The sequence below is a fragment of the Prionailurus bengalensis genome, chromosome A2 (assembly GCF_016509475.1).
Source record: "Prionailurus bengalensis isolate Pbe53 chromosome A2, Fcat_Pben_1.1_paternal_pri, whole genome shotgun sequence".
NCBI classification, from domain to species: domain Eukaryota; kingdom Metazoa; phylum Chordata; class Mammalia; order Carnivora; family Felidae; genus Prionailurus; species Prionailurus bengalensis.
Genome location: NC_057348.1, coordinates 18,536,755 through 18,564,721, shown reverse-complemented (window position 1 = coordinate 18,564,721; position 27,967 = coordinate 18,536,755). Strand labels below are relative to the sequence as shown.

General features: G+C 47.0%; 3 protein-coding genes across 6 annotated transcripts in view; 2 read left to right on the top strand and 1 right to left on the bottom strand.

The window, feature by feature from the left end:
• The window catches only part of USP4 (ubiquitin specific peptidase 4), a 50,950-nt gene extending 41,149 nt beyond the window's left edge, over positions 1-9,801 (top strand). For 2 of the 3 annotated variants that reach the window (XM_043590376.1, XM_043590375.1), the window contains 7 exons: positions 1,830-2,057; positions 3,555-3,625; positions 3,888-4,006; positions 4,383-4,532; positions 5,568-5,671; positions 8,596-8,684; positions 9,046-9,801. In XM_043590376.1, the coding sequence (XP_043446311.1) occupies positions 1,830-2,057; positions 3,555-3,625; positions 3,888-4,006; positions 4,383-4,532; positions 5,568-5,671; positions 8,596-8,684; positions 9,046-9,207 (923 nt within the window). In that variant the 3' untranslated portion in view covers positions 9,208-9,801. Of the gene's footprint in view, positions 1-1,829; positions 2,058-3,554; positions 3,626-3,887; positions 4,007-4,382; positions 4,533-5,567; positions 5,672-6,248; positions 6,433-8,595; positions 8,685-9,045 lie in introns of those variants that run through there. The other variant, XR_006298669.1, reaches the window with a different exon arrangement.
• A 117-nt stretch (positions 9,802-9,918) lies between these two features.
• On the top strand, positions 9,919-13,771 carry CA2H3orf62 (chromosome A2 C3orf62 homolog). Of its 2 annotated transcripts, XM_043590379.1 has the most exons (4): positions 9,919-10,281; positions 10,670-11,090; positions 12,007-12,098; positions 13,231-13,771. In XM_043590379.1, exons 2-4 carry the CDS (start codon positions 10,675-10,677, stop codon positions 13,494-13,496), a joined length of 774 nt encoding a protein of 257 aa, XP_043446314.1. In that variant the 5' UTR covers positions 9,919-10,281; positions 10,670-10,674; the 3' UTR covers positions 13,497-13,771. The 2 variants fall into 2 exon arrangements, with proteins under 2 accessions (XP_043446314.1, XP_043446313.1); XM_043590378.1 differs by having other exon boundaries at positions 9,919-11,090.
• A 6,987-nt stretch (positions 13,772-20,758) lies between these two features.
• Positions 20,759-27,967, bottom strand: part of IHO1 (interactor of HORMAD1 1) — a 35,780-nt gene continuing 28,571 nt past the window's right edge. Inside the window, exons 7-8 of the mRNA XM_043590374.1 lie at positions 23,228-23,331; positions 20,759-22,764 (exon numbers count right to left, since the gene is read on the bottom strand). Of these exons, the coding sequence (XP_043446309.1) occupies positions 21,625-22,764; positions 23,228-23,331 (1,244 nt within the window). The 3' untranslated portion in view covers positions 20,759-21,624. The remainder of the gene's footprint in view (positions 22,765-23,227; positions 23,332-27,967) is intronic.

Here is a 27,967-nt window from a genome sequence, read left to right as displayed (position 1 = left end):
CAGTGCCTCAGGAGCCAAGTGGGCTGATTGGAAAAGGAAAGTCCATGAGGGCTGGGCTTGTGGTCTTGTGCCAGCTGGCTGTTTCGGAAGGGTGCCAGTAGGGGTGCGTGGCCCGCCCTCATCCATGGCTATGTTGTTCTTGTGGCCTGAGAGGAAACTGCTGCGTTGTCCTGGGCCTGACTTGTCTTTCCTTATGAACACTCCCACGGCAGACTGTCTAAGAAAAAGAGGATTTTTATGTACAACATCCTGTTTTCCTCAGAGTGTCCATGTCTACTATTTTCCCAGTATGTAAACTTCATATTTTATGTTATGATATTTTCTTATTTTTTTTTTAATTTTTATTTATTTTTGACAGAAAGAGAGACAGAGCATGAGCGGGGGAGGGGCAGAGAGGGAGACACAGAATCCGAAACAGGCTCCAGGCTCCGAGCTGTCAGCACAGAACCTGACGCAGGGCTTGAACTCACGAACTGTGAGATCATGACCTGAGCCGAAGTCGGATGCTCAGCCGACTGAGCCACCCAGGCGCCCCGTTATTTTCTTATTTTTAATGTTTATTTATTTTTGAGAGAGAGAGAGAAAGACAGAGCGTAAGTGGGGGAGGGACAGAATGAGAGGGAGGCACAGAATCTGAAACAGGCTCCAGGCTCTGAGCTGTCAGCACAGAGCCCGACGCGGGGCTCGAACTCACGGACCGCGAGATCGTGACCTGAGCCGAAGTCAGACGCCCAACCGACCGAGCCACCCAGGCGCCCCTACAATGAATATGTTTTATGGATCTTTTTATTGCAGTCCCATATACCAGTTCTCTGGAAATGCCTGGGAAATTTACTCATCAGCATATGTCTGTAGAATGCCTATTAAAACTCTTGAGAGGGACCTGGCTGGCTCAGTAAAGAGCATGCAACTCTTGATCTTGGAGTCTGAGTTCAAGCCCCACATTAGGTGTAAAGATTACTAAAAAAAAAACAAAAAACTTAAAAAAAATTATTGAAGCTCAGCTATCTCCGATGAATAAAGAGAGAAAAAAAAAAAGTGGGCAGGATCCTGTCTGCTGTGTTCACTGGGACCCACCAGCATGGCACCTGTACCTGAGAGACATTCAATCTCTGACTACTTGTTGAAGGGACAGTCAGCCTGTTTCTTGTAGAGGAACTGAAGACTTTTGCTTAGTATTTGTGATCATAATATTTTTTAACTGACTTTTATTTTGAGAGTGTGTGTGGGTGTGTGAGAGTGGGGGAGAGGTAGAGAAAGAGGGGGACAGAGGATCCAAAGCGGGCTCTTTGCTGACGGCAGACAGCCTGATGTGGGGCTCAAACTCACAAACTGAAATCATGACCTGAGCCAAAGTTGGGCGCTTAACCAACTGAGCCACCCAGGTGCCCCTTAATTGTCTTTTAAATTGTGTTTCTCAACCAAACTGTCTTCTTGGCTTCTCATTTTTTCCCTTTTCTCTCTGTGGGTCAAGTGATGAAGTTGAAAGAGTCAGAGGATGTGGGTCGAAACCCAGTAAAGTATTCAAGTGTTGAGGGGCCCAAATTTAGGACAGGTGGGCTTGCTGACCACATTGTGTACCTTTGGGAGTGTCACTGAGTCTTCCTAGGCCTGTGCTTCCTCATCACAGATTAGCAGTGCCCACTTTGCCTGTCTTAACCAGCTTGTGAGGGTCACACAGGAATTTTGGTACCTTGTGAAGGGCTAGGTGTAGTTTCACACAAACAGGACAAAATCTGGAAGGAAGCACTGTAGTTAAACATGAAGTAAAATTTTCAACATCAAAATGGTGGCAATTTATATACACATTGGTTTTCATTGTATGCCAGGAGAAGATGAAGAAGAAATGGAGCATCAGGACGAAGGCAGAGAGCAACTTTCAGACACAGAAGGCAGTGGGGAGGACGAGCTGGGAAATGACTGCGGGGAGACCACCCAAAAGAAGGTCAAAGGCCAGTCCTGCCCGAAAAGGCTTTTTACCTTCAGCCTCGTGAATTCCTATGGAACAGCTGATATAAATTCCCTTGCAACTGATGGAAAACTACTTAAACTCAATTGTAAGCACTTTCTTTGACTTTTCAAACTGGGCATTTGGGGGCTTAGGATCCATTTGAAAATCCCGTTTGCGCTCAGCACTCACTGCACTGGGCTTTTGCCATCTTCCTGTAGCTCCAGGAACAGATGTTTGTGTGGTCCTTGGCTTAAAGTTCCTTAGTTTCAGAGACCTCACCCCTCCTGCCCTGGCCGTCTTGTCAGGCTTTTCTCTTTGGCCCTTGATGACTTTGGATGGAAGTGAGCTCTCCCTTCACTGCCACCACCCTCGGGACCTTCGCTCTGGGTTGCTAACACTTCTCGTACCTCTGGCAGCATTTTGCCAGAGCCATGTCACTTAATGAGGCTGGCTAAATGCTGATTTCTTTTGTTCCATAAGACTACTCATGAAATGTGACCCATGGTCATGGGTTGTGTAGGCTGTTTGTTAGCTGGAGCCTGTAATGGGGGCTGATGTGCAGACAGAAGAGGCACGTACACGGGATGTACGGAGAGCACAAGAGGACGGTGAAGACCCCTGCCTAGAAGCATCTCCGTGTCTCCTTCATTGGCAAAGAAATGAGCACACTGTCCTTTCACTCTTTCTTTTTTGTTACATTTCTTTAAAAAATTGGTTTCAAGAACAGCTTTACCAATGTGTTTCTGGGTCTCTGTGTCTATCTCTCTCTCTGTGTCCCTACAGCTCCTTCCTCTCTGTGTGGCCACCTCCTCTTGTACAAGGCCTTGCATATTCTAGCCAGCTTCTTGAATTCTAGTCTTTGACTCTCCCCTTCAATCTTTCCGTCTCCTTCCCCCTCTCTCGCAAGCTGTGGCCTGGAAAGTGCGGGCAGTGAGCTGGGCAGTGTAGGGATCATCTTTTTCCTTTTTTTAAAATTTCTTCTCTAATGTTTACTTATTTTTGAGAGAGAGAGAGAGAGAAAGTGAGCAACCAGGGGAGGGGCAGAGACAGGGAGACACAGAATCCGAAGCAGGCTCCAGGCTCTGAGCTGTCAGCAAAGGGCCCAACGTGGGGCTCGAACTCGCGAACCGTGAGATCATGACCTGAGCTGAAGTCGGACGCTTAACCAACTGAGCCACCCAGGGGCCCCTAGGCATCACCTTTTTTGTTTTTCTCCCCTTGGGGATAGCACGCTTGCTCCGCCTAATATCCCTCATTTCAAAACCACTTTATTATTTTGTCAGGTTTTCTCATGGGTTAAGGTGGGAGGGTAAATCTGGTTGCTGTAACTTCATCTTGATCTATGTTCTTTCAGTATCCTTATATAGTTAGAGCCTTTGGAACTTACTGTGACATTGAGGAAATCTTTGCCAAAGGTTTTGGGGGTCCCGGGGTTCAGAGTAGGCTGGCTCAAGGCAAAGCATTGCTCTTGGCAGTGGCTGGTGATAGGTGAGCAGGTGTTGATGATGAAGCCTGAGTGTTTTCTTGTCACTCCTGTCACCTGAAGAGCCTCTCCTGTTGCTGGCTATTCAGTTATAAGTGACACGTTGGTCCTCCTCCACAGCTCGATCCACACTGGCCATCGATTGGGACAGTGAGACCCGGAGCCTTTATTATGATGAGCAAGAATCTGAGGTAGGTGACTGGGGACTCCTGGTCAGTGGTACATGCTGGCTTTTGCTCTGGCTGTGTATTCAGGTCACTCACCCCAGTTCCCCAGCAATTTGACAAATTCTACTTCGGATGGAGAATGGAAAGCACTTAAAGATTTTGTCATTATATGTTCAGAGGCTCCAGAAAGTGCATTATATTCCAGGGATGGGAGCTTGGGAGGTTGTGGCTTAATGGGGTTAGGACTCCTATTTCCCAACAGAAGTCCGCACTTTGTCCCCCACAGGCCTATGAGAAACACGTGAGCATGTTGCAGCCTCAGAAGAAGAAGAAGACCGCGGTGGCGCTGAGAGACTGCATCGAGCTCTTCACCACCATGGAGACCCTTGGGGAGCATGACCCCTGGTACATGGCACCCCAGTCTGGGCAGGGACACCCGTGCACCCTGGACTGAGATCTGCTGGGGCCATCTGTACACAAAAACCCTTTTGGGAGGAGATGTGTCACTTCTTATCACATGGCTGTGACGTGGCTGTCCCTATATCACAGTCTTTCTGTGCAAATTGTGTTTTCCAGACTGAGAAAGCCATCTTCCTATTTAGGAAGGTGGCTTAGACACACACACACACACACACACACACACACACGCTGCACTGAAGCAGCCCGTGCTGAGTGCAAAAAAAGACATTAGGGGATTGTGGCTGTGCCTCCATGCTTGGGTGCCCAGGTGGCCCTGGCTCCCTGGCCCCCCACTAAGTGGAGATTTCTCTTTTCTCTGCAGGTACTGTCCCAACTGTAAGAAGCATCAACAGGCCACAAAGAAGTTTGACCTGTGGTCCTTGCCGAAGATCCTGGTGGTCCACCTCAAACGTTTCTCCTACAATAGATACTGGAGGGATAAGCTCGACACCGTTGTGGAATTCCCCGTCAGGTGGGTCCTGAGTGTTCTTAGGAAAATTAAAAAGTAGGCGAGAAACCTAGGCACTGATTGGCTAAGTGTTTTGCCACGAAAGACTTTTCTGCATTAGGATGTTTGCTTGGGTCTGGGCCCTTAGACTTTGGCTCACCCCCTCTCCCCATCCTCCCGCGTTTGGGGAAAAGATTCTCCAACAGAAGCGCTTCCCAGGTTCAGGGTGATGCTGATCATTGCTGCCACCTGACTGAACTGGTCATCCCATCTGTCATTGGTCCCAGGGAGCCTGGGCTAAGCTGGACAGCACAAATGCAGGGCCGAGTCTCGTTAACAGGGCTACAAAGTAACTGGAGCATAGTCTGCTGAGGAGAATTGGGCTGCAGGTGGGGACGCAGAGCCTCCTGTCCTGTCCTGTCCCCGGGTAGAGAGTGGGACTGGCTGTCTACTAGTGTCCTCAGGTCCCAGGATGCAGAGCATAACTGACGCAGGAAAATAAGTCAACCAAATAAGAGTTTGTCCACAAAATGCAGATTTTAGAGTGTTTCCCGGGTAGTGGGACTAGAGGTAGATAGACAATGAAGTATAGATGTGTCAGTGGGAGAACCTAGGTGGTAGCTACATGAGTATTTGTTGTAAAGTTCGTTCAACTTTTCTTTATGTTTGAAATTTTCAAAATAAAATATTGGGGGGAAAAGTTTTCTGGGACCTGTTTTGGCATTTAGCTTAAATTTTTATGGCACCAGCTAGAATTTGGATACTGACAGCAATTTCTACATAGTTGCTGCAGCCCTCCCGTCTGTGCATAGAGCCCTTCCTCGCCTGGTCTGGGGCCAGAGTTAGCCAGGCGACTTCTCTCCAGCCTGAACATCTTGGTGCTCAGAACAAGACCCTGGGTCCCCTGCCGCTGTGGCCTGTTCCCTTCCTTCCTTCTGCAGTTAGTTTTTGAGTGCTTTCCTATGTTCTAGCCTGTTGCATAAAAGGGATTGCTGGGTTACTCTGACTTCTTTCTCTGAGTTTAATGTATTAAAGGCCATTTTTGTGTTTTGTGCTCAGAGCTCTGAACATGTCCGAGTTTGTGTGTGACCTGTCAGCAAGGCCTTATGTGTACGACCTCATTGCCGTGTCTAATCATTATGGAGCCATGGGGGTTGGCCACTGTAAGTACTGGCATCTGCTTCCTCCGAGATGTTGAAATGCCCTCAGCCAGTCTCTCACCAGCCTCTTCCTGTGTGCCACGCACTGCCCTAAGTACTTTATTTACACAGCACCTCACGCCTCCAGTGTCAAGGTTTCAGGTTTGGTCCAAACTGCTGCTTCTCCATTCTGTCTTTTTTTTTCTTTTTCTTTTTTTGTCTTTGTATTCTTGAATCCGATAATCCCACCTCTGGGAATCTATCCTGAGGAAAGTACTTGACATTGGGAAAATGCTTTATGCACAAAGATATTCACCTGTTTATAACAGTGAAAAATTCGTATCAGGATTGCTGACCCACAGTTGGCACTGCTGTCCACATACTTGATGGAAGAGTGTACAGCCGTTGCAAAATAAAATTAATGATCACGGGGAAATGCCTGTGACGTGTTCAGCCTGCGTCATTGCAGGAACTAGTGCCACAATTACGTTAAAGCAAAACAAGGAAACCTTCCCTTTGCTCTACTTTATTTTCCAAAATGTCTGGAATGTGTAGGTTTACTTTTATAATGAAAAGACTTATATTTTGTTGTTTGTGGAAGGGTGTTAGTGATGTTGAAGTCAAGAGCTGGGTTTCCTCCTGTTTCTGCTGCATCTGCACCATGCCAACTGCCACTACACCCAACGTTAGGACCCTAGAGATGACACCATGGGAGATATCAGTTCCTTTTATATTCACAGCAGATTACAGAACTGCCCTAAGCCCCAGTCTTCTCCCCTGTACGGGTAAGCTTTTTCTGTTGGTCCAACAGTCTGCTTTCCTGCCCCTCCGTTTTTACTGTATAACCTCATGGCTGGGACGGCTGCTCAGTGTCCAGCCCTCATGTCTACATTCCAGGCCATCAGAAGAAGAGGAAAAGGGGCACAACCTTCCCCTTTAAGCCAGCTTCCCAGAAATCTCCCTTAACTCCTCTACGTTCATCTCATTGGCTATAACTGGGCACATGGCTACATCTAGCTGTAGGAGAGGCTGGGAAATAAAAACTGCGCCTGTTTGAAAATTGGGGTTGACTGGAATGGCTATCGGTGACCTCTGATCACATCATACCCTGCAACACTTCCTGCAACTTTTTTCCTCCCCAAACTAATTTTGGTATCTGTGTTCATAAATGTCAAATGAATTTACTTTAAAAAAATGATACTTTTAAGTGCTATTTTAGTATATAAACATACCACTTGAGCAACTTTCTTAGCCTCCGTATCCTTCAGTGTTCTCATCCATAAGCTCAGGCTGGTGGTGTGTGAACCCACATTGGGTCCACAGTTGGAACTCCAGGATCGAGAACCACCATTGTTGCTGTTATGCCAAGCATGGACAGTGGGAACAGGCCCTCGGCACCTTTTCCTTATGTTCTTCGCCCCTGCTTTGTGCAGGCACTCTGATAAGGAATAGCTAAACGGCTGGCCCAAAGTCACGCGGCAGTTGGAGACTAGTAACCAGTCCTCCGTTAGAGTCTGTCATTTCATAGAGTCTGGGAATTGGTCATTGCTGCTGGGATTGCTGTTGTAAACACACCCTGCTGGGGAATAGTATAAAATCAAGACAGGAAGTGTTGGCTGTGGTAAATGCTTAGATCACCGTGAGGCATTGTTATCCAGCCACCAACTTGAACTCAGATTGATCTTTCTCTGAAACTATGAGTCATCTTGTCCACATCCCAGCTCTGTAAACCCAGTGTCCCTCACTGGGATTACCCCAGAGGCTCTAAGAGGCCGGAAGAGGCAGTAGTAGCCATCTCCCTGAACCAAGTGGGGGAGAGCGATTTTTGCTTAAATATTAAAAGTATCAGCTTCTTTTATGGGTCCCTTGGCTATGGTTTAACAGCCATCCTGAAGATTAATACTGGGTTTCTCTATTTTTTTGGATTAGTTTCCCCAAATTACAGGTTTAAAAAAAAATTTTTTTTTTTTTTTGCATTTATTTATTTTTGAGAGACAAAGCATGAGGCGGAGAGGGGCAAAGAGAGAGGGAGACACAGAATCTAAAGCAGGCTCCAGGCTGTGAGCTGTCAGCAAAGGACCCGACATGGGACTCAAACTCGTGAACCATGAGATCATGACCTGAGCCGAAGTCAGATGCTTAACTGACTGAGCCACCCAGGCACCCCTATTATTATTATTTTTTTAATAAAAAATTGCTTAATGTTTTAATTTTGAGAGAGAGTACAAGTAGTGTGTGGAGGAGAGACAGACAGGCAGACAGACAGACAGAAGCAGGCTCCAGGCTCTGAGCTGTCCACACTCAGCCTGATGCAGGGCTTGAACCCATCATGACCTGAGCTGAAGTCAGAAGCTTAACCAACTGAGCCACCCAGATACCCTCCAAAATTAAAGTTTAAAGCCTTGGTCCCTGATGACTCCGTTTTTACCCTTTCAGAGCCTTTTTGAGAAAGAATAGATTTCAAAAAAAGTAGTTGACTTTTGGTTGTTACCTATAAATTTAATTTCAGGGTCTTTGTTTTGTTTTATTCATTTTTTTAAAATACAATTTATTGTCAAGTTAGCTAACATACAGAGTATACAGTGTGCTCTCGGTTTCGGGGATAGATTCCCATGATTCATCACTTACATACAACACCCAGTGCTCATCCCAACAAGTGCCCTCCTTGATGCCCATCACCCATTTTCCCTCCCTACCCCCCCCCACACACACACCCTATCAACCCTCAGTTTGTTGTTTATATTTAAGAGTCTCTTACGGTTTGCCTCTCTCTGTTTGTAACTTATTTTTTCCTTCCCTTCCCCCATGGTCTTCTGTTAAGTTTCTTAAATTCCACATATGAGTGAGAACATTGTTTCATTTTTTTAGAGTTTTATTGTTCAGTGCAATAAACTAGCCAGATTAGTTCTCTGGTGATTGCTAGAGGTATTTTCTTGTTGACTTGGCAGACACCGCATACGCGAAGAACAAACTGAACGGGAAATGGTATTATTTTGATGATAGCAATGTGTCCCTGGCCTCCGAGGATCAGATAGTGGTGAGTAGGCTCTAATACTTGGTTCCTCATCTTACCTTTATGGGTAGAGTCTCCTGGGCTGGTTGGTTATTTGGTCATCCTGATGTGACAGTGGGAGCTGGGTGTGGTGGAGAAAGAATTGACTGCCATTCCTTCTGGGACGCTTCCTAAATGAGAAGCTGGACTCTCGTCTGGGTTCTATCATAGGGCACTGGCCTTTCCCCACTCTGGGCACAGTCACCTTCATGGTTGCTTCTCTGCATGGATGCATAGGGCACAGTGGCAGATGCCTGAGAGTGGGTTTTGAACAGTGAGAGAAAAGCTGGGGAGAATGGGTGGTAATTCCAACCAGTGAATGAACTTTTCCCCTCTTGTGTTTTAGACAAAAGCAGCTTACGTGCTATTTTACCAACGTCGAGATGATGAATTTTATAAGACACCTTCACTCATCAGTTTTTCTGGATCCTCTGAGGGAGGGACGAGCCCAAGCAGCTCACAGCAGGGCATGGGGGACGATGAGGCTTGCAGCATGGACACCAACTGATGCTGTCTCCGTGACTCTGCCACCCCACAGCACCAGTGTAATCCCCCAGGAGAACAGCTTTGACACTCTGGAGACTTCTAGTCTAAAAACCAGATGAGGAAATTCCCTTTTATGAGCAGAAGAAAAAAAAAAGAAAAGACCCTGTTTGCTCAGAAGGGTTATGTCAAGAGGCTGAATTATTTTTCTTTTTATGCAGGTGGTGAGAAATTTCTTGTAAGACCTGTGGAGCTGCAAAGTAGGGGGTGGGGGGTGCACAGTGGAGAAAGTCCTGTGAATTCCAAAGAATGGAGAGGAACAGTAATGGAGTATGGTGGCCGTGAAGACAGACATGCAGGAGGCTGCCCTGAGCTCCTGGATTTCTTATTCTGGTGCTGATTACTGGTCACCCCAGCAGTCTGCCCGCAGTAAACGAAGCCTCAAGTTCACTTGATATTGTCCCCTTCTCCCTTGCTGTGCACTGAGATGGGTTTATAATTCCCTCAAAATTAGCCACTGAAGCCCGTTTCTGTGTCCCTTTGAGCCATCTTGGAATTTCCATCTTTCTTCCCCCTAATGACATGAAAAGAATTGGTGTTGGGGTCTCCTGCCCTGCAATCTCGTGTGGAACCTAGCAGTTCTGTTATGTCCCTCACCATCCTTGATGAATTGAGACCGTTGGATACGGTGTAGAGCTTTTATTAGATCTCACTTAAAAGAAGTCGGTTCACAAAACTGCTGGGTACGGTGGCCCATCCGGTTTCTCTCCATGTCAGCTGGAGAACAGGAACCTTTCCCTTCTTGCCAACTTTGGTAAGAAATGAGATCGCCCCTGCAGCGGCTTCTGGGCGGTCCTTCCCCCTCCACACCCCGCCCCCCACCCCCAGGCCATCCCGCCCGCAGTCCTCATTGGGCTCGCTGGGTGGGGGAGGGAGGCGGGGATCCCGCTAGTGCGCTTCCCCTCTGGGCCCCATGGGTTTAAAGGACTAGGTGGTCGTCCCGGCATTCTTGTCTGACCTTTAACCTTGGAGCGGGAGCGCCGTTCTCGTGCACGCGCGGCGACCGTTGGCGGGGGTGGCGGTGTGGCGGCGTTGCTGGGTGAGGACGTGGCTGCGGACCTTCGCCCAAGGGCCGGCTGCGGGCTGCTGGCGAGGGCCGAGAGGGCCGTGGAGATGACTGGGCGGGCGGCAGGGGCGGGCGGGCCGGGAGCCGGGGGAGGCGGGTCCGGGCGTCCCTGGGGCTCCCGGCAGATTGCAGGTTCCTCCCGAGAATCAAGGGCCACACCCGCCTCACGGGAGGAAGCCCCCCCCTCCCCCGGCCCCCCACGCCTGGAGTGTGGGTTACTGTGGCCTCTGCCCTGTGGCGTGGATCAAGCTCCAGGAGATGCGCCTTTCAGGGGTGGTTTGCAACTTCATCTGTAACGTTATACTCATGATGCTCTGTGCATTTACAATGTATTACATAATAAAGACGTGGTCGCTTTTAGGGGAAATGTCTGAAAAACTGAGAAGATGCAGAAAGGAGCTGACTGCAGCCATTGACCGAGCCTTTGAAGGTGTCAGTCATTCCCAGGAGTGCTCAGACCAGCAGAGGCTGGAGCAGGATACCGCGCCGCCGCTCTCCTTCCCCCTCCCTGTGCACCGGCTCCTCTGCAGGAGGCACCCGCTGGCAGCCTGCTCCTCCTCCCCTGCTCCTTTTGCTCCAGTCCCTTGTGCTTCTGAGACAGAGAGCCCTGCCTTTGCTCCAAACCATGCCCCAATGAATGCAAAGCCACATGCTTTATGCGCGAAAAGAAAACCTCTGACCAGTAAGGAAAACGTATTGATGCATTCCTCCATTTGGGCACCCGAAAGACAGTTTTGGAGAGCTGCGGGAGATGGGGAGAACTGGAGAAAAGACAGCCTAAGGTGATTCCAGTTTGCCAGTATAAAAAGTTACAGTTAGGGGGATCGAATTTCTGAAAATGCCTGAAGTCCCTAAATTGAATTTGTAGCACTGCCTTGCCTCCCCTCTAGGACCATCAGACTAGTCCTAGAAACTGCCTTGCAGGTCCCACGGGGATAGTGAATGTTAGAGAACCTGATTTCTAAAATGCTTTATTTTTTATGCTGCAGAAACAATGTCCATACTAGGGACAGGCTGAATGGATACTTCCTGCCTTCATCCTTGTTTTTGCTCCCTTCACCCACACCCCACCCCACCCCACCGGTTTTTTAGGCCATCACTGGGTTAAGATGTCCCCTAGACCTTTTTTTCTCCCTGGTAGTTTTAAAGTTTATTTATTTAAGTAATCTCTACACCCAACGTGGGGTTTGAACTCACCACCCTGAGACCAAGAGTCACATGCTCTTCTGACTGAGCCAGTCGGGCACCCTTCTCCCTGGTAGGTTTAAACTGCCTGGTTTTAGGCACCTTGCTTTGGAGAAAGGATGACCATCTGGGATGAAACTTCAGGGTCCTGCCATCTTGGCTTCCATGGAGGCAGAGAAAGAAGAAGCCATTTAGTTGATTCAATTCTACAAATGTTATATGGGCATTCATACTCATTAATGCACTATCTGTGATGCCTGTGAGTCATTAGGATGTTGTTATTAGTCAACTTCACTGATTTAGCAGTTTCCAGTTGTCCTGTATACACAGCACAGGAGCTGATTTAAAGTTGCCAGTGTATTTTTGTTTTTAAGATTATCTAACACTGAGTTCCCCACGATATTTTCTTGAAAGAGGCTCTAATCCTCCACCTTTTCTTCTTCTTCTTCTTCTTCTTCTTCTTCTTCTTCTTCTTCTTCTTCTTCTTCTTTTTTTCCTACCTGGGGGTTGCAGGAAAGATATGGAGAAAGATTTGAAGGTTGACTCAAACATGCCACTCAGCAATTCTAGCCAAGAGGTCACAAAGGATCTGCTTGATATGATCGGTGAGTACAGAGGGCAGGTCTGTCCTCTCCTCAGGATAGGTCCTCCTTGCAGGCTCTTGAGTCAGCAGGTGTCTTTAAAACAAAACAAAACAAAGCAAAAAACCACTGTCTTAGTTCTCATTCATCTACATGGTAGATTTATTTTGCCAGGGCAGGCTCTATGCATAGAGCCCTCATGGAGCCGATAGCCTGATGGGTCATTTCATAAATGTCTGGTTACAGTGAAACCCTGGACATAAGGGACAATGGCTCCCCAGGACTTGGTGGTTGAGCTTAGATCTGGAGACAAGGACATAGGCAAAGATGGGTCAGGGTGGAGTGGGTAGATAACATAAGATTAGAAGGAAAGATCTCCAAAGCTCCCCTGTAATTCCAGTACCCAAAGAAAGCTACTGTTAACATAGTGCTATACATCCGGTCAGAGGTTTTTTTTCTACACACACATCTGTACATTGTGTGAACTGTGCATGACCTAATTTATTTATTTTGGTATGTTCTATTTCTAAATGACTGACACTGCACAGTGGACCAACAGCCCCTAATTAAGGCATGCATAGCCTTGGGGGCTGCCTGAAGCTCTTGTCTCTGGAAGGGTCTCCAGGTTGTGGGGATGAAAGGGAGGCCCGGTGGGAGGATACTCACTTTAGGCCACAGAGCAAGACCCCTGCCAGCCCACTATGTGAGAGGACAGAGTCTCCTCCAGTAGTCCCAGGAGGGGAGCTGAAGTCACCTGCCTCGGCTCCCCATCTTTCACACCCTTGCCAGCCCCGGGAAGCATTTGGATTCCCCAAAAGACTCGCATTTTTTTCACACTATGTCTGGTCATGCCTGCAGGTCAGGGAGTTCCCTGAGATCCAAGACAAGCCTGTGCATCTCTGTGTCCTCCCACTTACACCTTCCTTGGGGACTGGCAGGTAGTTGGGCTTAATAAATGTGGAGCTGGGAGGGAGGGCATCGAGACCATCTAAAAATTAGGCACCTACTGTAGCAGCCTGCCCACCTCAGGGCGGGAATGCCAGGCTTGGCACAGTCCCTGAAGAGTGAGTGCCCATTTGTGGCTTTTAACTTGTGCCTGAAATGGCTTTGGGAGCCTCTCACTGGAATTGTAATGCTGGATGTTCTTATTTTTAAGACCATGCAAGCATCCGAGCTATTGAAGAACTGGCTGGGAAGCTAGAATTTGAAAATGCGCTGAGCCGTGTGTGTGGCCGCTGCGGAGGCTCGCCCTTCAGGGAGGAGGCCTGGGCTCTGCTCTCCGATGAGAGCCCTCAGAAGGCCTCAGATGCAGAGCCTGGCAGCCTCAAGCAGGCTTTTGATGATCACAGTATCGTCGAGACTGTGCTGGACTTGGAAGAGGACTACAATTTGATGGCCTCTTTTAAATACCAAATTGAGTAAGGACGGCTTTGGTTCTTTCCAGCAGGAGGCTGTCTCTCAGGCAGTGATCAGTGTCACTGTGGGCCACTGTGGGCTGGCAGAATTTGGGTTACCACACCCTCTTTAACTTCTAGTTGTGTCCCTTTTTGATCTGAAAGCCCCCCCCTTTTTTTTTTTCTGTTGCTTTGAAATGTTTCTTACTGTTGACTTGTTTTTCACTTTTCTTGACATCTCAAATGTGTCTTTGATTGACGTTGAATACATCCGGTACCCAAGGCGGGTATGGGTTGTGGGCCTCTGCTGTGTCTCCTGGTATTATTTTCCCATGGGCCCCTGAATAAGTAAGTACTGGGGCCACAACCAGGGTGAGCTTTGAGCAACCCCTGGGACCAGCCCTCAGGCCAGCACAGCCTACACAGACTTGTGGCCCCAGGCCCTCTGCCACCCTTGCACACTTTCCACACAGGGCTGCCTGTTCTCTGCATGGGCTCCATGCTCTCCTTTTGTCTAGACCAACCTCTCATCAGTGCCCCCCAGCCCTGCCCCTGTTCAGCTTGAAGGCCTCTACAGGGACCTCATGGTTATGTTGGAGAGGCTGGTCCCCTCCCGACAGGACATTCCCATGAGGCCTCCCCACCACACTCTGCACATCAGACCCCTGGGCCCTCAGCCAAGGGCAGTGGGATGAAAAGGTAAGCATAGGTCCTGCCCATGGGCCAATGCCCCACATTCATGCATCCCACTCCAGGCTTGGAGACCCTGGAGGCCACAGAGAATCCCTGTAGCAATGACCCTGCTAGGGCAAGATGGGCAGGGAGTGAAGGAGGAGCCAGCCCACTGCTCCCCTGAGGTCAGCATAGCAGCAAAAGCCTAACAGGGCTGGCACTAGCCACACTCCTGGAAAGAAAGGACAAGGACATCATCAGAAATTATTTTGGCAGATGTCTTAAAATCATGATGTTCTTTTGGGACACATAAGCTATTGGGCAAGATTTGATGCCCAGAAACTGAGTCTCAGGGAAGTGCCTGCCTTCTGGGCTCATATGGGGAGGATGGGGATGAGGAGGCTGGCACAGGGGCTGTTGTAAGACCCAAAGCCCAAACAACCCAGAGAACCGGGAAGGAAGGCCCGTGGCCAAGGGCCCCCCTCTGACAGGCCATCTTTTAGGCTAGAGACCTCAGCATAGGGCAGGCTGCGGAGCTGGTGACACAGGTCTGGTGATTCCTGCGAGCTCTCAGGTGGAGACTGCATGCCCACCCCTTAGCGGAGCAAATGGCACCACTAGCCTCTGGCCTCTTCATGAGATGGGCCTCCCCTGCCAAGGCAGCCACCACCACTGCCCCGCGGGGGGCAGAGGGCAGGACAAGGTTAACCAGAGGACATTCAGTCCCTGTAGGGAATGGCACCCTCAATAAGCACTCACCGCTTGTGGAGTTAGGGACCAGTTTCTTCTCCCTTAGCCAAAAGGACGGGAGCAAATGAAAATAATGCTCACAGCATCCTCAGCTGTACTGCTCAGGTGAAGAATGGCTGTGTGCATGGAGAGAGGTCTACTTGGGATCCAAAAAAGCCAGGGCTCAACACAGTGTAGTTCAGATATGAAGTGTTGATGTGGATTGTCTCCCATAGAGAAAGCGGAGCTTAATCCACTCTGTTTCCCATCACTACCCCTTGAGGCCAGGCTAGACTCAGTGAGTCCCTTCCAAGGAACAGAGCAGGGAAAAAGAAAAACAGATTTCTGTGCAGAAGCCTGACAGCACTTAAGCACGTGATGAAGGTGATACCACCAGTGACGTCATGTGGCTGACCCTTCCACCCCCACAGGGAGCAATGAGAAGGGTGCTCCACCTCTACCGTGTTCTTACCAAAGCCCCTCATCCCCAGTCTAATCATACACTAAATGTCAGACAAACCCAGATTGGGGGACGTTCTGCAGGATGCCTGGCCAGCACTCCAGATTGTCAAGGTCATGAAGAACAAGGAAAGACTTGAAACCTGTCACAGACCAGTGAAGACACTCTGACTACAACACAGTGTGGTATCCTGGATTACATCCTGGAACAGAAAGAAGACATTAATGGAAAAACTGGGGAAGTCTAAATAAAGTCTGGAGTTCATGTATTAGTTTCTTAGCTTTGACAAATATACCTGTTATGTAAGGTGTTAACATTAGGGGAAACTGGGTGAAGGGTAGATAGAAACTGTCTTTGCAACTTTCCTGTAAATCTAAAGTTATTCCAAAACTTAAGATGTATTTATTTTTTGAAAGTGCAATTGATCCCAAGTTTGTACAAATGTGTGTATGAGCACAGCATATACAGGACATTGTTATGGAAGGCAAGGGGGTTTTGTCTTGTTTTTTCTTGTCCATATTTTCTAATTTTTCTGCAGTGGACATGTATGTCTTCTTAAGACCCCCAACTCCACCAGCCAGCTGAGGGTATCCCTCACCAGCTAACTGCCCACAGCTGACCTTCACAGTTCCCAGCAACTGGAGCAGAAACCAGACCCACAGTGGGAGGACTTACAGGGCCTTGGCAGGAGAGTCGCCTGATCCCCGGTACCAGAAGCTCTAGGTCTCCATTCACGCTCCCCCGGGGTCTTTGTACAGGGAGTGGTTTCTGGGAATGGGGGCCTCACCCCAACGTGAGAAGATTGCAGAGAGAGGACTTTCTGCCTGTGGAGGAGACTGTGGTCCTTGAGAACAAGGCTCAGCATGGGTGGGGGAGACCCAGCTCTCCATGCCCCCAGACAGATACACCACTGTTTTAGCTAAACCTTTCTGTAAAACTTCAAATTTGCCAGAGGGGTAATTCACCCTGAATCCTTGGATGAGGAGCTTTTCCTCACTGTAGGAACACAGCTTGTTCAGTTAAAGCAGGTGAGCCCTGAGCCTCTGGCTCTCCAGTCCCAGATTAGCAGGAGCAGCCATATGGTCATTTCCTTTGTGACATGGACTCCTGTCTCTGCATCCCTGGCTTCCTGAGTGTCCTAAGGAGACCCTCCTGCCTTTGTCATCTGCTTTACTGGGCAGATGTGTGCTTATCTGCACACAGCAGGGGTTTGGGGAATGGGTCTCTAGAGACTTGGCTAGAAGGGGAAAAGGAGTCTAGAATATTTCCTTGGGTTTGCAGGGGGCTGGGACCAACAACTTCTTGAGACAATGATAGTCCTATTTGAGAAACTAAAAATGTTTTACGTCATTTGGTTCTCTCCCCCGCAGCTCATCTTGGCAAACTAAACAATCACTGAATTGTTTCCGTGGAAACACCAAACTGTGCTTTGGATTAGCAGAATCAAAATAGAAACAAGGCAACCTCAAGAATAAATAGGAGCTTTGGAACCTACTAGTTGCAAACTGCAAATTCAAGCCACAGCACAAGGCACGTGAGAAGCTGGGCCCATCCAGCCCTGTAAGAGGTTTTCAGGTCCCCTGGCTGCGTCCCACCAGTGTCCATGCCGAAGCCCCTAGAAACCAGCTCTATGTGCAGCTCTATTTGTAGACTTTGTAAGGCAGGAGCTGGTTCACAGAAGCTACTAGGACCTGCGGGAGGGCAGGCAGGGCAGGCTGAGGAAGAAGGGGTAGGATAAAGGAGAGAGATGAGCCAATGGCCGAGTGAAGGTCAGCAGGGAGCAGAGAACCACAGCTGAGGCCTGAGAGCAGAGCAACAATTATTTCAAAAGGACAATTCAAGGGCTGGAAGTGTTGACCCTGCCCTCAGCCTCATCCAGACTGCCATGTTCTCCACATTACTGGGCATGGCTGTCTAGCCACATGGGTCTAGATCAGAGTCTGAAATCTTGCCAGGTTGAGTTCTGAGAGAACTTCCGGTTAGTATGCCTCTCCCTCTCTTGAGTTCCAGCCAGCTCAGTCAGGCACTGGGGCCTGCCTTCTCATTTCTGTGTCTCCAGGTCCCCCTCCCCCTGCCTCCTGCTCCCTTCACTCGGGGAATAGGGGAGCCGAGCCACCTCCTGGCCCACCTGCCCTGGCTCCTTGGACCCTCCACTTCTAATCCCAGGAGAGAACGCAAGGGGATCAGGAGACCAGGCAGAAGGCAACAAAACCTGGGGCCCTGTGTCTCTCACCTGTGTATCCAGGAATGTGCTGATAGGAAAGCGACACCATCCTCCCATTAGAGAAGTTGTGAGCTGTCAGTGATCAAAGAAATTGAGGAAGAGGATTTGCAAAAGAGGCCTAATTCAGGCCAATCTTCCTCTTATTGAATGGCTCAGCTGGGGGCTCACCTGGTACCAGGATGCTACCTCCTCTAACTAAAGCACAGGCCATTTAATATGGCAGTAGCCAGTGAATAGCGCATGCGAACCAGGGAGGCCACTGCACCTGACCGTAGATAACAATTGACAAGACTTTCATCCCAAGACTATCTGAAGCTCTGGCAATTTGCTTTCTCCCTGGAGTATGTGGGAGAATGTTAATATTTTATGTTCCGTTAAAATATTTATAGAGTGGACAAAGTTTTACTTAGGAAATCTACCTGACAATGGATCCTAGCCCTAGTGGGGAAGGACTTTCTGTGCTTGGCCAACTGGAGGATGCCTGATTTGATGAAGAGTTTTGGCCTAAGGCCTAGCATGAAAATTTTTTCAAAATTGCTCATCCGTTGAGGAAGCAACTGTTTGGGAGGCAGAAAGCCTGTTGTTTTCTGGGCATTTCGGGTGGAGAGAGGTTGCTGGTACCTGGCCTGGGAGAGAAGAGAGCATATTGCAGGAGACCCCTCATCAGGAGACCTCTGGAGCTTCTGAGACAAAACACAAAAAAGGAAAGTTGCAAAGGAATGCTAGAGAGACCTGACTTTGGGACAGGCTGCAAAGAGCTCTTCAAATGTTAAGCAAGCAATCCCTGCCCTCACTATTTGTCAAAGTGTCTACTAAGGTCAGACACTCTCCTGGATGCTGAAGATATAACTGGGATGAGGCAGATGCCGATCTTGCTTCTGGGATTTCTATTCCGCCCACCAAGGCAGGCAAATCAAGTATGCACATCAATATGCCATTTCAGATGGAGCTGTAGGAGAAAATTAAAACAGGGTAAGGGAATGGGCAGTGAGTAGGGTGAGCTCCTACAGAAGAGGTCAGGAAAAGGTCTGTCTGTAGGTGACATTATTTTTTTTAAGTTTATTTATTTTCAGAGAGAATCCCAAGCAGGCTCTGCACTGATGTGGGGCTCAAACTCACAAACCATGAGATCATGACCTGAGCCGAAATCAAGAGTTGAGCACTTGACTGACTGAGCCCCCAGACACCTCTCTGTAGGGGACATTTAAATTGATACTTGAGGGGTGCCTGGGTGGCTCAGATGGTTAAGGGTCTCTTGATTTCAGCTCAGGTCATGATCTCATGGTTGGTGACTTTGAGCCCTGCATTGGGCTCTGTGCTGATGGCTTGGCTTGGAGCCTGCTTGGGATTTTGTCTCCTTCTCTCTGTCCTTCGCCTGCTGTTCTCTCTCTGAAAATTTATTGACTGATACTTGAATGTCAAGACAATTAGGTGCTGTGGTTGGCTTTATTTCCATCCTCAGATGTAGCTGGAGTGATTATCAGAGGGAGGAGCCCCTAGGTGGCTATCTGGGCCCTAGGTCCATAGACCTCCCACTATAGCTGCCCCTGTGCAGCCACATCTCTATCAGCATCCAAAGAGCAAAACATCGTGTGCTCTGGGGATGTGCCTGGGCTATGTCACGCTCACCAATTCTGGCAGGAACACAGTAGTTAAAAAAAAAAAAAAAAAAAAAAAAAAGCCTTAGGAATAAAATAAGAAACAGAATATCCTTTCCTGATGATTACCAGAGACAGGCAGTGTAATTTTAATTAACCCAGCCTTGTTGAGAGATAAATTTACTGCTCATTCTACAAAAACACCCAGCTCATGGAACACTGAGTCACTCTGATCTTTGACTTCATAACACAAAAAGAAATACTTCTGAAGAAATACAGGATTTCATAACACAGCAGAATCAAAAGAACAGAGGGTCCTGCTTTGGCATTTCTTTCTTTCTTTTTTTTTTTTAATGTTTATTTTTTGAGAGAGAGAGAGTGTGAGCGGGGAGGGGCAGAGAGAGAGAGGGAGACACAGAATCCAAAGCAGGCTCCAGACTCTGTGCTGACAGCACAGAGCCCGATGCGGGGCTTGAACTCACAGGCTGTGAGATCATGACCTGAGCCAAAGTCAGCCGCTTAACTGACTGAGCCACCCAGGCACCCCCTGCTTTGGCATTTCAAAATTGGACAGACCCTTCAATGAGAAGGCCATAGTCATAAACATTAATGGAATTCTCTTAACAGGATCTCAACTTTGAGTTAAAATGACCAAACTTTTCAACTTAGAGTAATAAAAGATTTCCAGATACAAACCCCTCTGGTCTACAAGCCTCATGCTAACCGCTCAACAGCCACCTGTAGTCAGTTTGAGACGGGTTGGAAGGAGCCCATTGCATGGCTGGGCCCTTTCCTCCCATGTATAAGCAGAGAAAACTAGTATGGAAGGCAGTAGAGACTGGCAGAGGGCAGGGTGAACAGGCATGCAGCGAGGCTCACGGGGGAGAAAAGGCCAGGGCAGTCGTAGGCAGAGTCCAAGTCTGTACTTCCTGGGCCTTGGAAAGGGCTGCTGTCATTGCCTAAGGATCCCAGCCACAGGTCATAGAAGGCCCTTGGTCTGGAAACGGGAATAAGAGCAGCTTAGGTTGCCAAAGGTGTTGCGGCAAATTAAACTCAAACTTTTGTGGGATACGTTCCCTTGAAAATAAAGAATGAAAATAAAAATCAAGAACCACTGCTTTCTATAATGGTCCACTCAGAGGTCCCAGTGTCATTTACTGCATTGCCTTGAAAATGGGCAAATTCTGGAAGCCAATCCATCCAGTGAGGAATTTTACTTTCAAACAATAAAGGAAAAGAAAAAGGAAACTAGTCTGAATAGGGTGGTGTTTATTCAAAATCATTTGGGCGAAGGCTATGGAATAAAAAGATGGTATATGTCTTATCCATTTTATTTTCTTTTTAAAAAATGTTCATTTTTGAGAGAGAAAGAGGGTGAGAGAGAATGAGTCAGGGAGGGGCAGAAAGGGGAACTGGGGAACAGAGAATCTGAAGCTGGATCTGGGCTCAGTACTGACAGCAGAGAGCCTGATGGGCTCAAACTTACAAACTGTGAGATCATGACCTGAGCCAAAGTCGGAAGCTCAACCGATTGGGCCACCCAGGCACCCTATTTGATTTTCTTAAGTTGTTGGGAGATCAGTTCAATAAACATAATGAAAAAAATATGCTTTTAAAAATTTTTATTTTTTGTTATAAAACAAATATACATATATGTATAACAAAAACTCAAAACTTCTGCAAGATATGAATAGACAGCCAAAGTCTCACATAAGCCTATTGCTCTCTGGAAATAATACAGGGCCCTTAGATGCTCTCATTAGCTTGAAGGGTGGTTGCAAACAGCATAGGAAAAACAGCCAGGAAGAAAAATGGGATTGTGTGGCTTGTATACAGTGGTGCTCTGGGAATTTATTGGGTGCCCGTCACCTCTTTTCATTGGCAGCTTAACATTCTCTGTTTCTCTGTTCACAAGAAGACAGTGTGTCCTGTAATATGTCCACTGATCAAAACATGCAAGTGCTCTGACAGTAAAACTGGATAAAAATAATTTTAAAAATCCCGAGGCCTGGATAGGTATTGGTCAGGTGTAGGAAATACCGTGAAGACCAAAAATGTTTGGGAGTCTTGCTGCCACAGCAACAGTTCTGTGAGAGCCCTTCTGCCACTCAGTATTCCACATGGAGGCCAGTCCTCCTTTCACCCAAATCAGCACCCTCCTCCTGATGCCCTACACCCAGGCTGCTGCTCCAGCTCATCACTGTCATCTCCACGTGCTTCACTCCAATAAATAAGGATGTAATTATCCCTTATGCTTGTCATGGGCAGCACCTGGTACCCAGAACACCAGAGCTACTCCCCTGCCCTGCACCTGTCCTACACTGACCACCACCACCCCCTAGCAGGCCCTCTGAGCCTGAGGGCTCCAATCAGGCTTCAGGGACTTTCTGCTGTTAGCCAGCCCCAGTGTTCTAGAATTTGTCTTTCCAGCTGAGACCAATAAACTATCAGCTGAAGTCAGATTGTGGGCTGGTCAAAAGCCATCATCACTGCTGTCAAAACCCAGATCATAGAGCATATTCTTCCCTGGATCCTTGCACAGAGGAGACTCTGAACTTCCAAGGTTGAGGTCACTGAACCAGCTCATCTGGTGGTCCCCCAGGGAACTTTTAGAAAGCAGGCTGTTGTGTTTGGAAGAATGCCCACTGAGCTGCAAGATGTTCTCCTGTGCTGCCCTCACTGTCTTACTGGGCATGACTGTTGCTCTCAGAACAGGGATGACTGGTTTTGTGGGAGTCCTGGAGCCCCACAGATGCAGGGACTGAGCAAAGGGTTCCTGCTGCTCCAGGGGGAGCCTTTGTGGGCCAGAAACTGGAAGCTGAGGATATTTAGAATTGAAAGCACAGGTTTTGCTAGGGGTTTGTTCTTGCTTTCTGGTTAGGAGCCTGCTTCTGCGGGCTTTCCTGGGCTGCTGCTTCTTGCCTTTCCCCCCTCTTTCCATAGTTTTGCCTGTCTGTGCAGTCACCAGCCTTTGTTCACAAGGGGCACACGAAAGCACACCTTCAGCTTGACATTTTTGGCAAGTGTTCTTAATGCTGGATTCAAAGTCCAGGGGTGTAAACCTTGAGGCTCCTTGGGAAACCCAGCTCCAGTCACAAGGAACTTTGTGGCCTGGGGAACCAGAGCCATGATTCTCAGGGCTGGTTTTATTAAGAGTCCAATTCTGGCAGTTGGTCTGCACTGCCTTGTCCTTTACTCGCCTGCTTCTTTTGCCGGTTCCAGCGGCCATCAGCACAGCCTCTCCTTGGAGAGCATCACTTTTTGCTCCCTCAGTATAGAGAGCAAACTCCCCAGGCTGCAGGGAGCCCATACTAAGATTCCAGACAGCAGGGATAGCCTGAGTCTGCCACGTATCTGGTTCCTCAGAGGCATATCTGTCCTGCCTGGTGAAACTGAGGCTCTGGGCCAGAGGTAGTGAGGTCTGGGAACTGCTGTCTTTCACATGCCCAGGTACCTGAGGGACTGAAATCAATCTCTTCAGCTCTGCTAGGACGCTGGCCACATTCAGCTGGCCTAGCTGCTCACACAGCTGCTGGAAGTCCTTACTCTGCTGGGCAACTAAAACTTCAAGGTGCTTCAGGTCGGACTTGATTTCTATAAATTCTGTTTGTCTCTAGGGAAAGACAGCGAGAAAGAAAAGAGTTATGGACACTGCAACTCCGAATGCACAGTGAAATGTGCAAACCAACCAAAGGATGTATTGGCAGAACCACAGCTTGTCTTTTGCTGGGTGCTTTACAGAGGAAGCATGGTAACACTCTGGAGTAGGGCCCCTGGGCCCCACATCATGCCGGAGAACCTTTGAGGAGGAAGTTGGCCTCTACCTTGGTCCATTACAAGAAGTCCTGTCTGGCTTCTGTTCTTGGCTGAAAAAAATTGCAACTTTAAAGGTGTCTCTCTGGGACTTAGTGACAAAGCCAAAAACATACTTGAGGTCTGAAATCATTGTTGCACTATATGCTAATTTGGATGTAAATTAAAAAAAATAAAAAATAAAACAGGTTCATAAAAAAATAATTAAAAAATTAAAAAAAAAAACAACATACTTGAGGAAAGAGGTTGGGATCCACACTTACAGCTTCAAATCTCTTCCGTATCTCGAGGATAACCTGCTCCATGTTGCCTTTGTCATGCACAGTTCCCAACAGCAGATCACTCTGGGCCTGCACAGTCTCTTGCACTAAATACAGAAAAATGACAATTACCTCACGAAGACTATGGCATGCCTCACCCTTCCCAGACCACAGTGTGGAGAGGGAGGAGCTAGAATCTGGCATGGGGCACCTGAGCCTGCTCTGCTAGTGCCCAGAACTCTACCCAGATCAGCCTTGGTGAGGAGAGAAAGCAGAGTAGGGCAGTTCCTCCACTGTCTCTTCTTCCCTCCCTCCCTGAGAACATCCTGGCCAAGGCAGACTCAATCTCAGCACCTCCTGGGGACCCTGAAACCTGCTGCCTAGATGATGGCACCAACCTCCTCCTTGGCCCACCTTCTTGGTCCCATCATCAGAGTATTCTCTCAAGAATGTAGATATGATCATGCATCCTCTGAAACCCTTGCTGAAACTTTCAATGGTACCACACTGGCCACTGGATGAAGTCCAAATCTTTAAATTGGCCATCAAGACCCAAGCTCACTTCCTCTTACCTTCTCTATCCACCTCCACATCTCTGAGCTCTGTTTCCTAAGCAATCTCCCTCTCGCCACTGGCCTTGTGCATGCCGTTCCCTTGGCTTGGAATCTATCCTTGCTTCTACCCAGGTCAACTTTACCCATTCCCCTCAGCCACCACCTCAGTGCAACTCATTCCCATTCTTCCTTCTCTCAGGAGTCCCCTCCTTGAAAAACAGCATTTCCTGGCTGGCTTGGGGGCTCCTTCTCTCTGCTGCTGGCACCATGTGTGTGCTCTACCATCACTTATCACCCTCCACTTATGTATCCCCTCTTTACACTTGGGCTGTAATGAACTTGGTGACCTGAGTGCTAACCACTCAGGACTGATACTGATTCTTCTCTCTGGCATAGAGAGATTTGAAACACACACACACACACACACACACACACAGTCTTAATAACACATTGTGTTGCAATCAATTATTGTCATCCTCTTCTAAATGGCAGTTCATGTGAAGATGCTCTTAAATTTATTCAACAAATACTTGATGAGTATCTACTATATGCTATAAACTATTGTAAGTTCACATACATCTTAAATGCATAGCAAGTATAATTTACAAATAATCCGGAATAATACACCAGATATTCCTTTTATCTTCTTATATATATAAAGAGTGTTTCAAGATTTTTTATTTACTTTTGAGATAGAGACAGAGCATGAGCAGGGGAGGGATACAGAGAGAGGGCGACACAGAATCCAAAGCAGGCTCCAGGCTCTGAGCTGTCAGCACAGAGCCCGACGCAGGGCTCGAACTCACAGAGTGTGAGAGCATGACCTGAGCCGAAGGTGGACGCTCAACCGACTGAGCCACCCAGGCGCCCCAAGAGTGTTTCAAGATTCTTGACAAAATGTTTTTATTTTAGATGGGTGAAAAACAATTTGGTAACAAGAGAGTACTTAACTCTTCACAATAAATGTAAGGAAAACCAAAGTAACATCTGGTGCTTGAAAAGACAGGATAATAAACTCAAATTAGATCTTACTTGAAAACTTCCCTCACTCTGATAGGTGCTTTGTTAGTTCCCCATGTTTTAATTATTCTGTCTTTTGTCTTCTCTTATCAGCCAAAGGAAGGAATTTACCACATGGTATCTCATAAAGTTTAAGTGATTTACTTAAGAGTTTCTCTTTAAAATAAAACATAATTACCTTCTTAAAAGGAGTCTTACATTTCAGATTTTTTAAAAATGCGTATTTATTTTTGAGAGAGAGAGAGAGCACGCATGAGCAGGGGAAGGGCAGAGACAGAGAGAGACGATCCAAAGCGGGCTCTGCACTGACAGCAGAGAGCCTGATGCAGGGCTCAAACCCACAAACCATGAGATCATAACTTGAGCCAAAGTTGGACACTTAACCAACTGAGCCACCCAGGCATGTGTTCACTTTCTCTCTCTCTCTCAAAAATAAACATTTAAAAACATTTTTAAAAAGCATATCAAGGGAAAACATGAGGCTCAAGAAATGTCCATTAAAGGATAGTGTGTGTGTGGGGGGGTACCCAGATAACATAAAGAATCAAGAAGAAGAATAGCATCAAACATCTCAATAAAACTAAAACTAGAAGACAATGGAGCCATGCCTTAGAAATTTTAACGGCAAAGAATTTCTCACTTAGGATTCTAGACCCATGTGGAGATAGAAGAGATTTTCAAACATACAATGTATAAAAAAAGTTATCTCCCATATACTTTCTCAGAAAGCTACTAGAAGATGTGTATCAGCAAATACAAGTGTAAGCCAAAGTCCAGGAAACAAAGGAATCCAAGACTGGGGATGAAAAAATAATTTGATCCTCAAAATGATGGTGAAGAGAAAACCTAAGACTGGGACCTCAGGAGTAATCTGCCCAGTCTAGAGCTGGAAGACTGAGCTCCAGCCAGGATGTCTCTAATGAGAAAATGAAACAATTCCTGATGTGTTTGAACACATTAATTGGAGATTTACAGTTTTATCTGAAACTTATTATCAGATACTGTGCTAGGAACATGGAAACAGTCTTGAACAAAACTATCTACTCCATACACGAATTCTGCAATTTTGAAAAGGAGAAAATGACAATAAACAAATAAACATGAACATAAGTGAAAAACTGTAATAAATGCTATGATAGGGATTATAATAAAAATAAGAGGGGGGGCATCTACTTCAGATAAGATCATCAGAGATGGAGATATTTAAGGTGAAACCAGAAGGATTAAATGGAGCTAGTCCTGCAAAGATTAGGGGAAGGTTGTTCAGACAGAGAAAACAGCAAGTGCAAAGTTCTGAGGCAAGAAAGAGCCTGTTATGACAGAAATAGACAAGCCAGTGTAGTCTTGCAAAGTAACAGTAAGAAATGGTAAATTTTATGTGTATTTTACCACAAGAAAAAAAGTAAGAAATTTTTTGAAAGCAAATGTTCTACTATTTCTCAATACAAAGTTAAATTCCCTATGTCAACCAATTAGAAAAAGGCTGTTTAGGGGCGCCTGGGTGGCGCAGTCGGTTGGGCGTCCGACTTCAGCCAGGTCACGATCTCACGGTCCGTGAGTTCGAGCCCCGCGTCAGGCGCTGGGCTGATGGCTCAGAGCCTGGAGCCTGTTTCCGATTCTGTGTCTCCCTCTCTCTCTGGCCCTCCCCCGTTCATGCTCTGTCTCTCTCTGTCCCAAAAATAAATAAACGTTGAAAAAAAAAAAATTAAAAAAAAAAAAAAAAAAAGAAAAAGGCTGTTTACTTATGTTTCAAGTACTGGATTCCTGTTCCTAAACTCAATCAGTCAAATATTCTTTCAGACATCCTTGCAGATATTTGTAGTAGGAAGCAAATGTAATTATCCTATCCTAGATAAATTCCTAAATAGCAATGTTTCCTAGCAACAGTAAACATCACCAACCACAAAAGCAGAGAATGAGGAAGGCCAGCAAAGTGTTCAATTCCAGATTCAGTACTCAGAAAGCATCTATCTGTGGTCCCGTTCTTTCCTTGTCCCCTAAGAAACCTATGTTTGGGATCCTCTCTTTCACAGGATTTTTTGTATTGAGCTCATTACTTCCAAAGTCTATATATATATATATATTTTTTTTTCTTTTACAAAGTTAATTTGGGGCGCCTGGGTTGCTCAGTCAGTTAAACATCCAACTCTTGATTTCAGCTCAGGTCATGATCTCAGGGTTCGTGAATTTGAGCCTTGCATCGGGTTCTGTGTGGACAGTGTGGAGCCTACTTGGGATTTTCTCTCTCCCTCTCTCTTTGTTCCTCCCCTGCTCCCTCGCTCTCTCAAAATAAATAAACTTTTTAAAAAAATTGCTTTTTTTCTTTAAAGTTTATTTAAGGGGCACCTGGGTGGCACTTGACTATTTATTTATTTTTAAAGCACCTGACTCTCAATTTTGGCTTAGGTCATGATCTCATAGTTTGTGGGATCAAGTTCCACGTTGGGCTCCCTCCTGACAGCATGGAACCTGCTTGGAATTCTCTCTCTCCCTCTCTCTCTCTGCCCCCCCCCCCGCCCCCCGCCACTTGCTCACACACACACTCTCTCTCAAAATAAACATTAAAAAAATTGTTTAGGAAAATAACTTAGTGGCCCCTGAGTGGCTCAGTTGGTTAAGCATCCGACTTCAACTTAGGTCACGATCTCATGGTTCCTGAGTTCGAACCCGCATCAGGCTCTCCACTATCATCAAAGAGCCCGTTTTGGATCCTCTGTCCCCCTCTCTCTCTCTCTCTGCCCCTCCCTTGCTTATACTCTCTCTCTCTCTCTCAAAATAAACATTAAAAAAAACCCTCAAACCTGTAACAGTATAAAAAGGCATACAATGAAAAATGACCCATTCTCTTCCATGCAGACCTCGGTTCCACTTCCTAGATTTTAACATTATGAGCACTTTCTGGGATTTTGCATGGATACATTGATACATGTGTATATCCATATATAGATTACAGATTGTGTTCGTGTGTGTATATGTGTGTGTATGAGTGGTCCTTTAGAAGGGGACTCATTTCATTTCTGCTTTGGCTGTAAACATCAGATATTTTTAGCTTTTTTATAACAATGCCATTTAAAATCCAGTTCCATATTCTGGACAATAGCTGTTTTCTTAGAAAATGACTTTTTTATTCATTTCTATTTTAGTGTTCTGACAAGGGCTCTACTGACAT

What these genes read in the sequence shown, in the direction of transcription:
- CA2H3orf62 (XM_043590378.1), top strand. Translation starts at nt 10,567, where the DNA reads ATGCGCCTTTCAGGGGTGGTTTGCAACTTCATCTGTAACGTTATACTC. An exon ending in TGGAGAAAAGACAGCCTAAG is followed by an intron (nt 11,091 to 12,006) that starts GTGATTCCAGTT and finishes TGGGGGTTGCAG; the next exon opens with GAAAGATATGGAGAAAGATT. An exon ending in GGATCTGCTTGATATGATCG is followed by an intron (nt 12,099 to 13,230) that starts GTGAGTACAGAG and finishes CTTATTTTTAAG; the next exon opens with ACCATGCAAGCATCCGAGCT.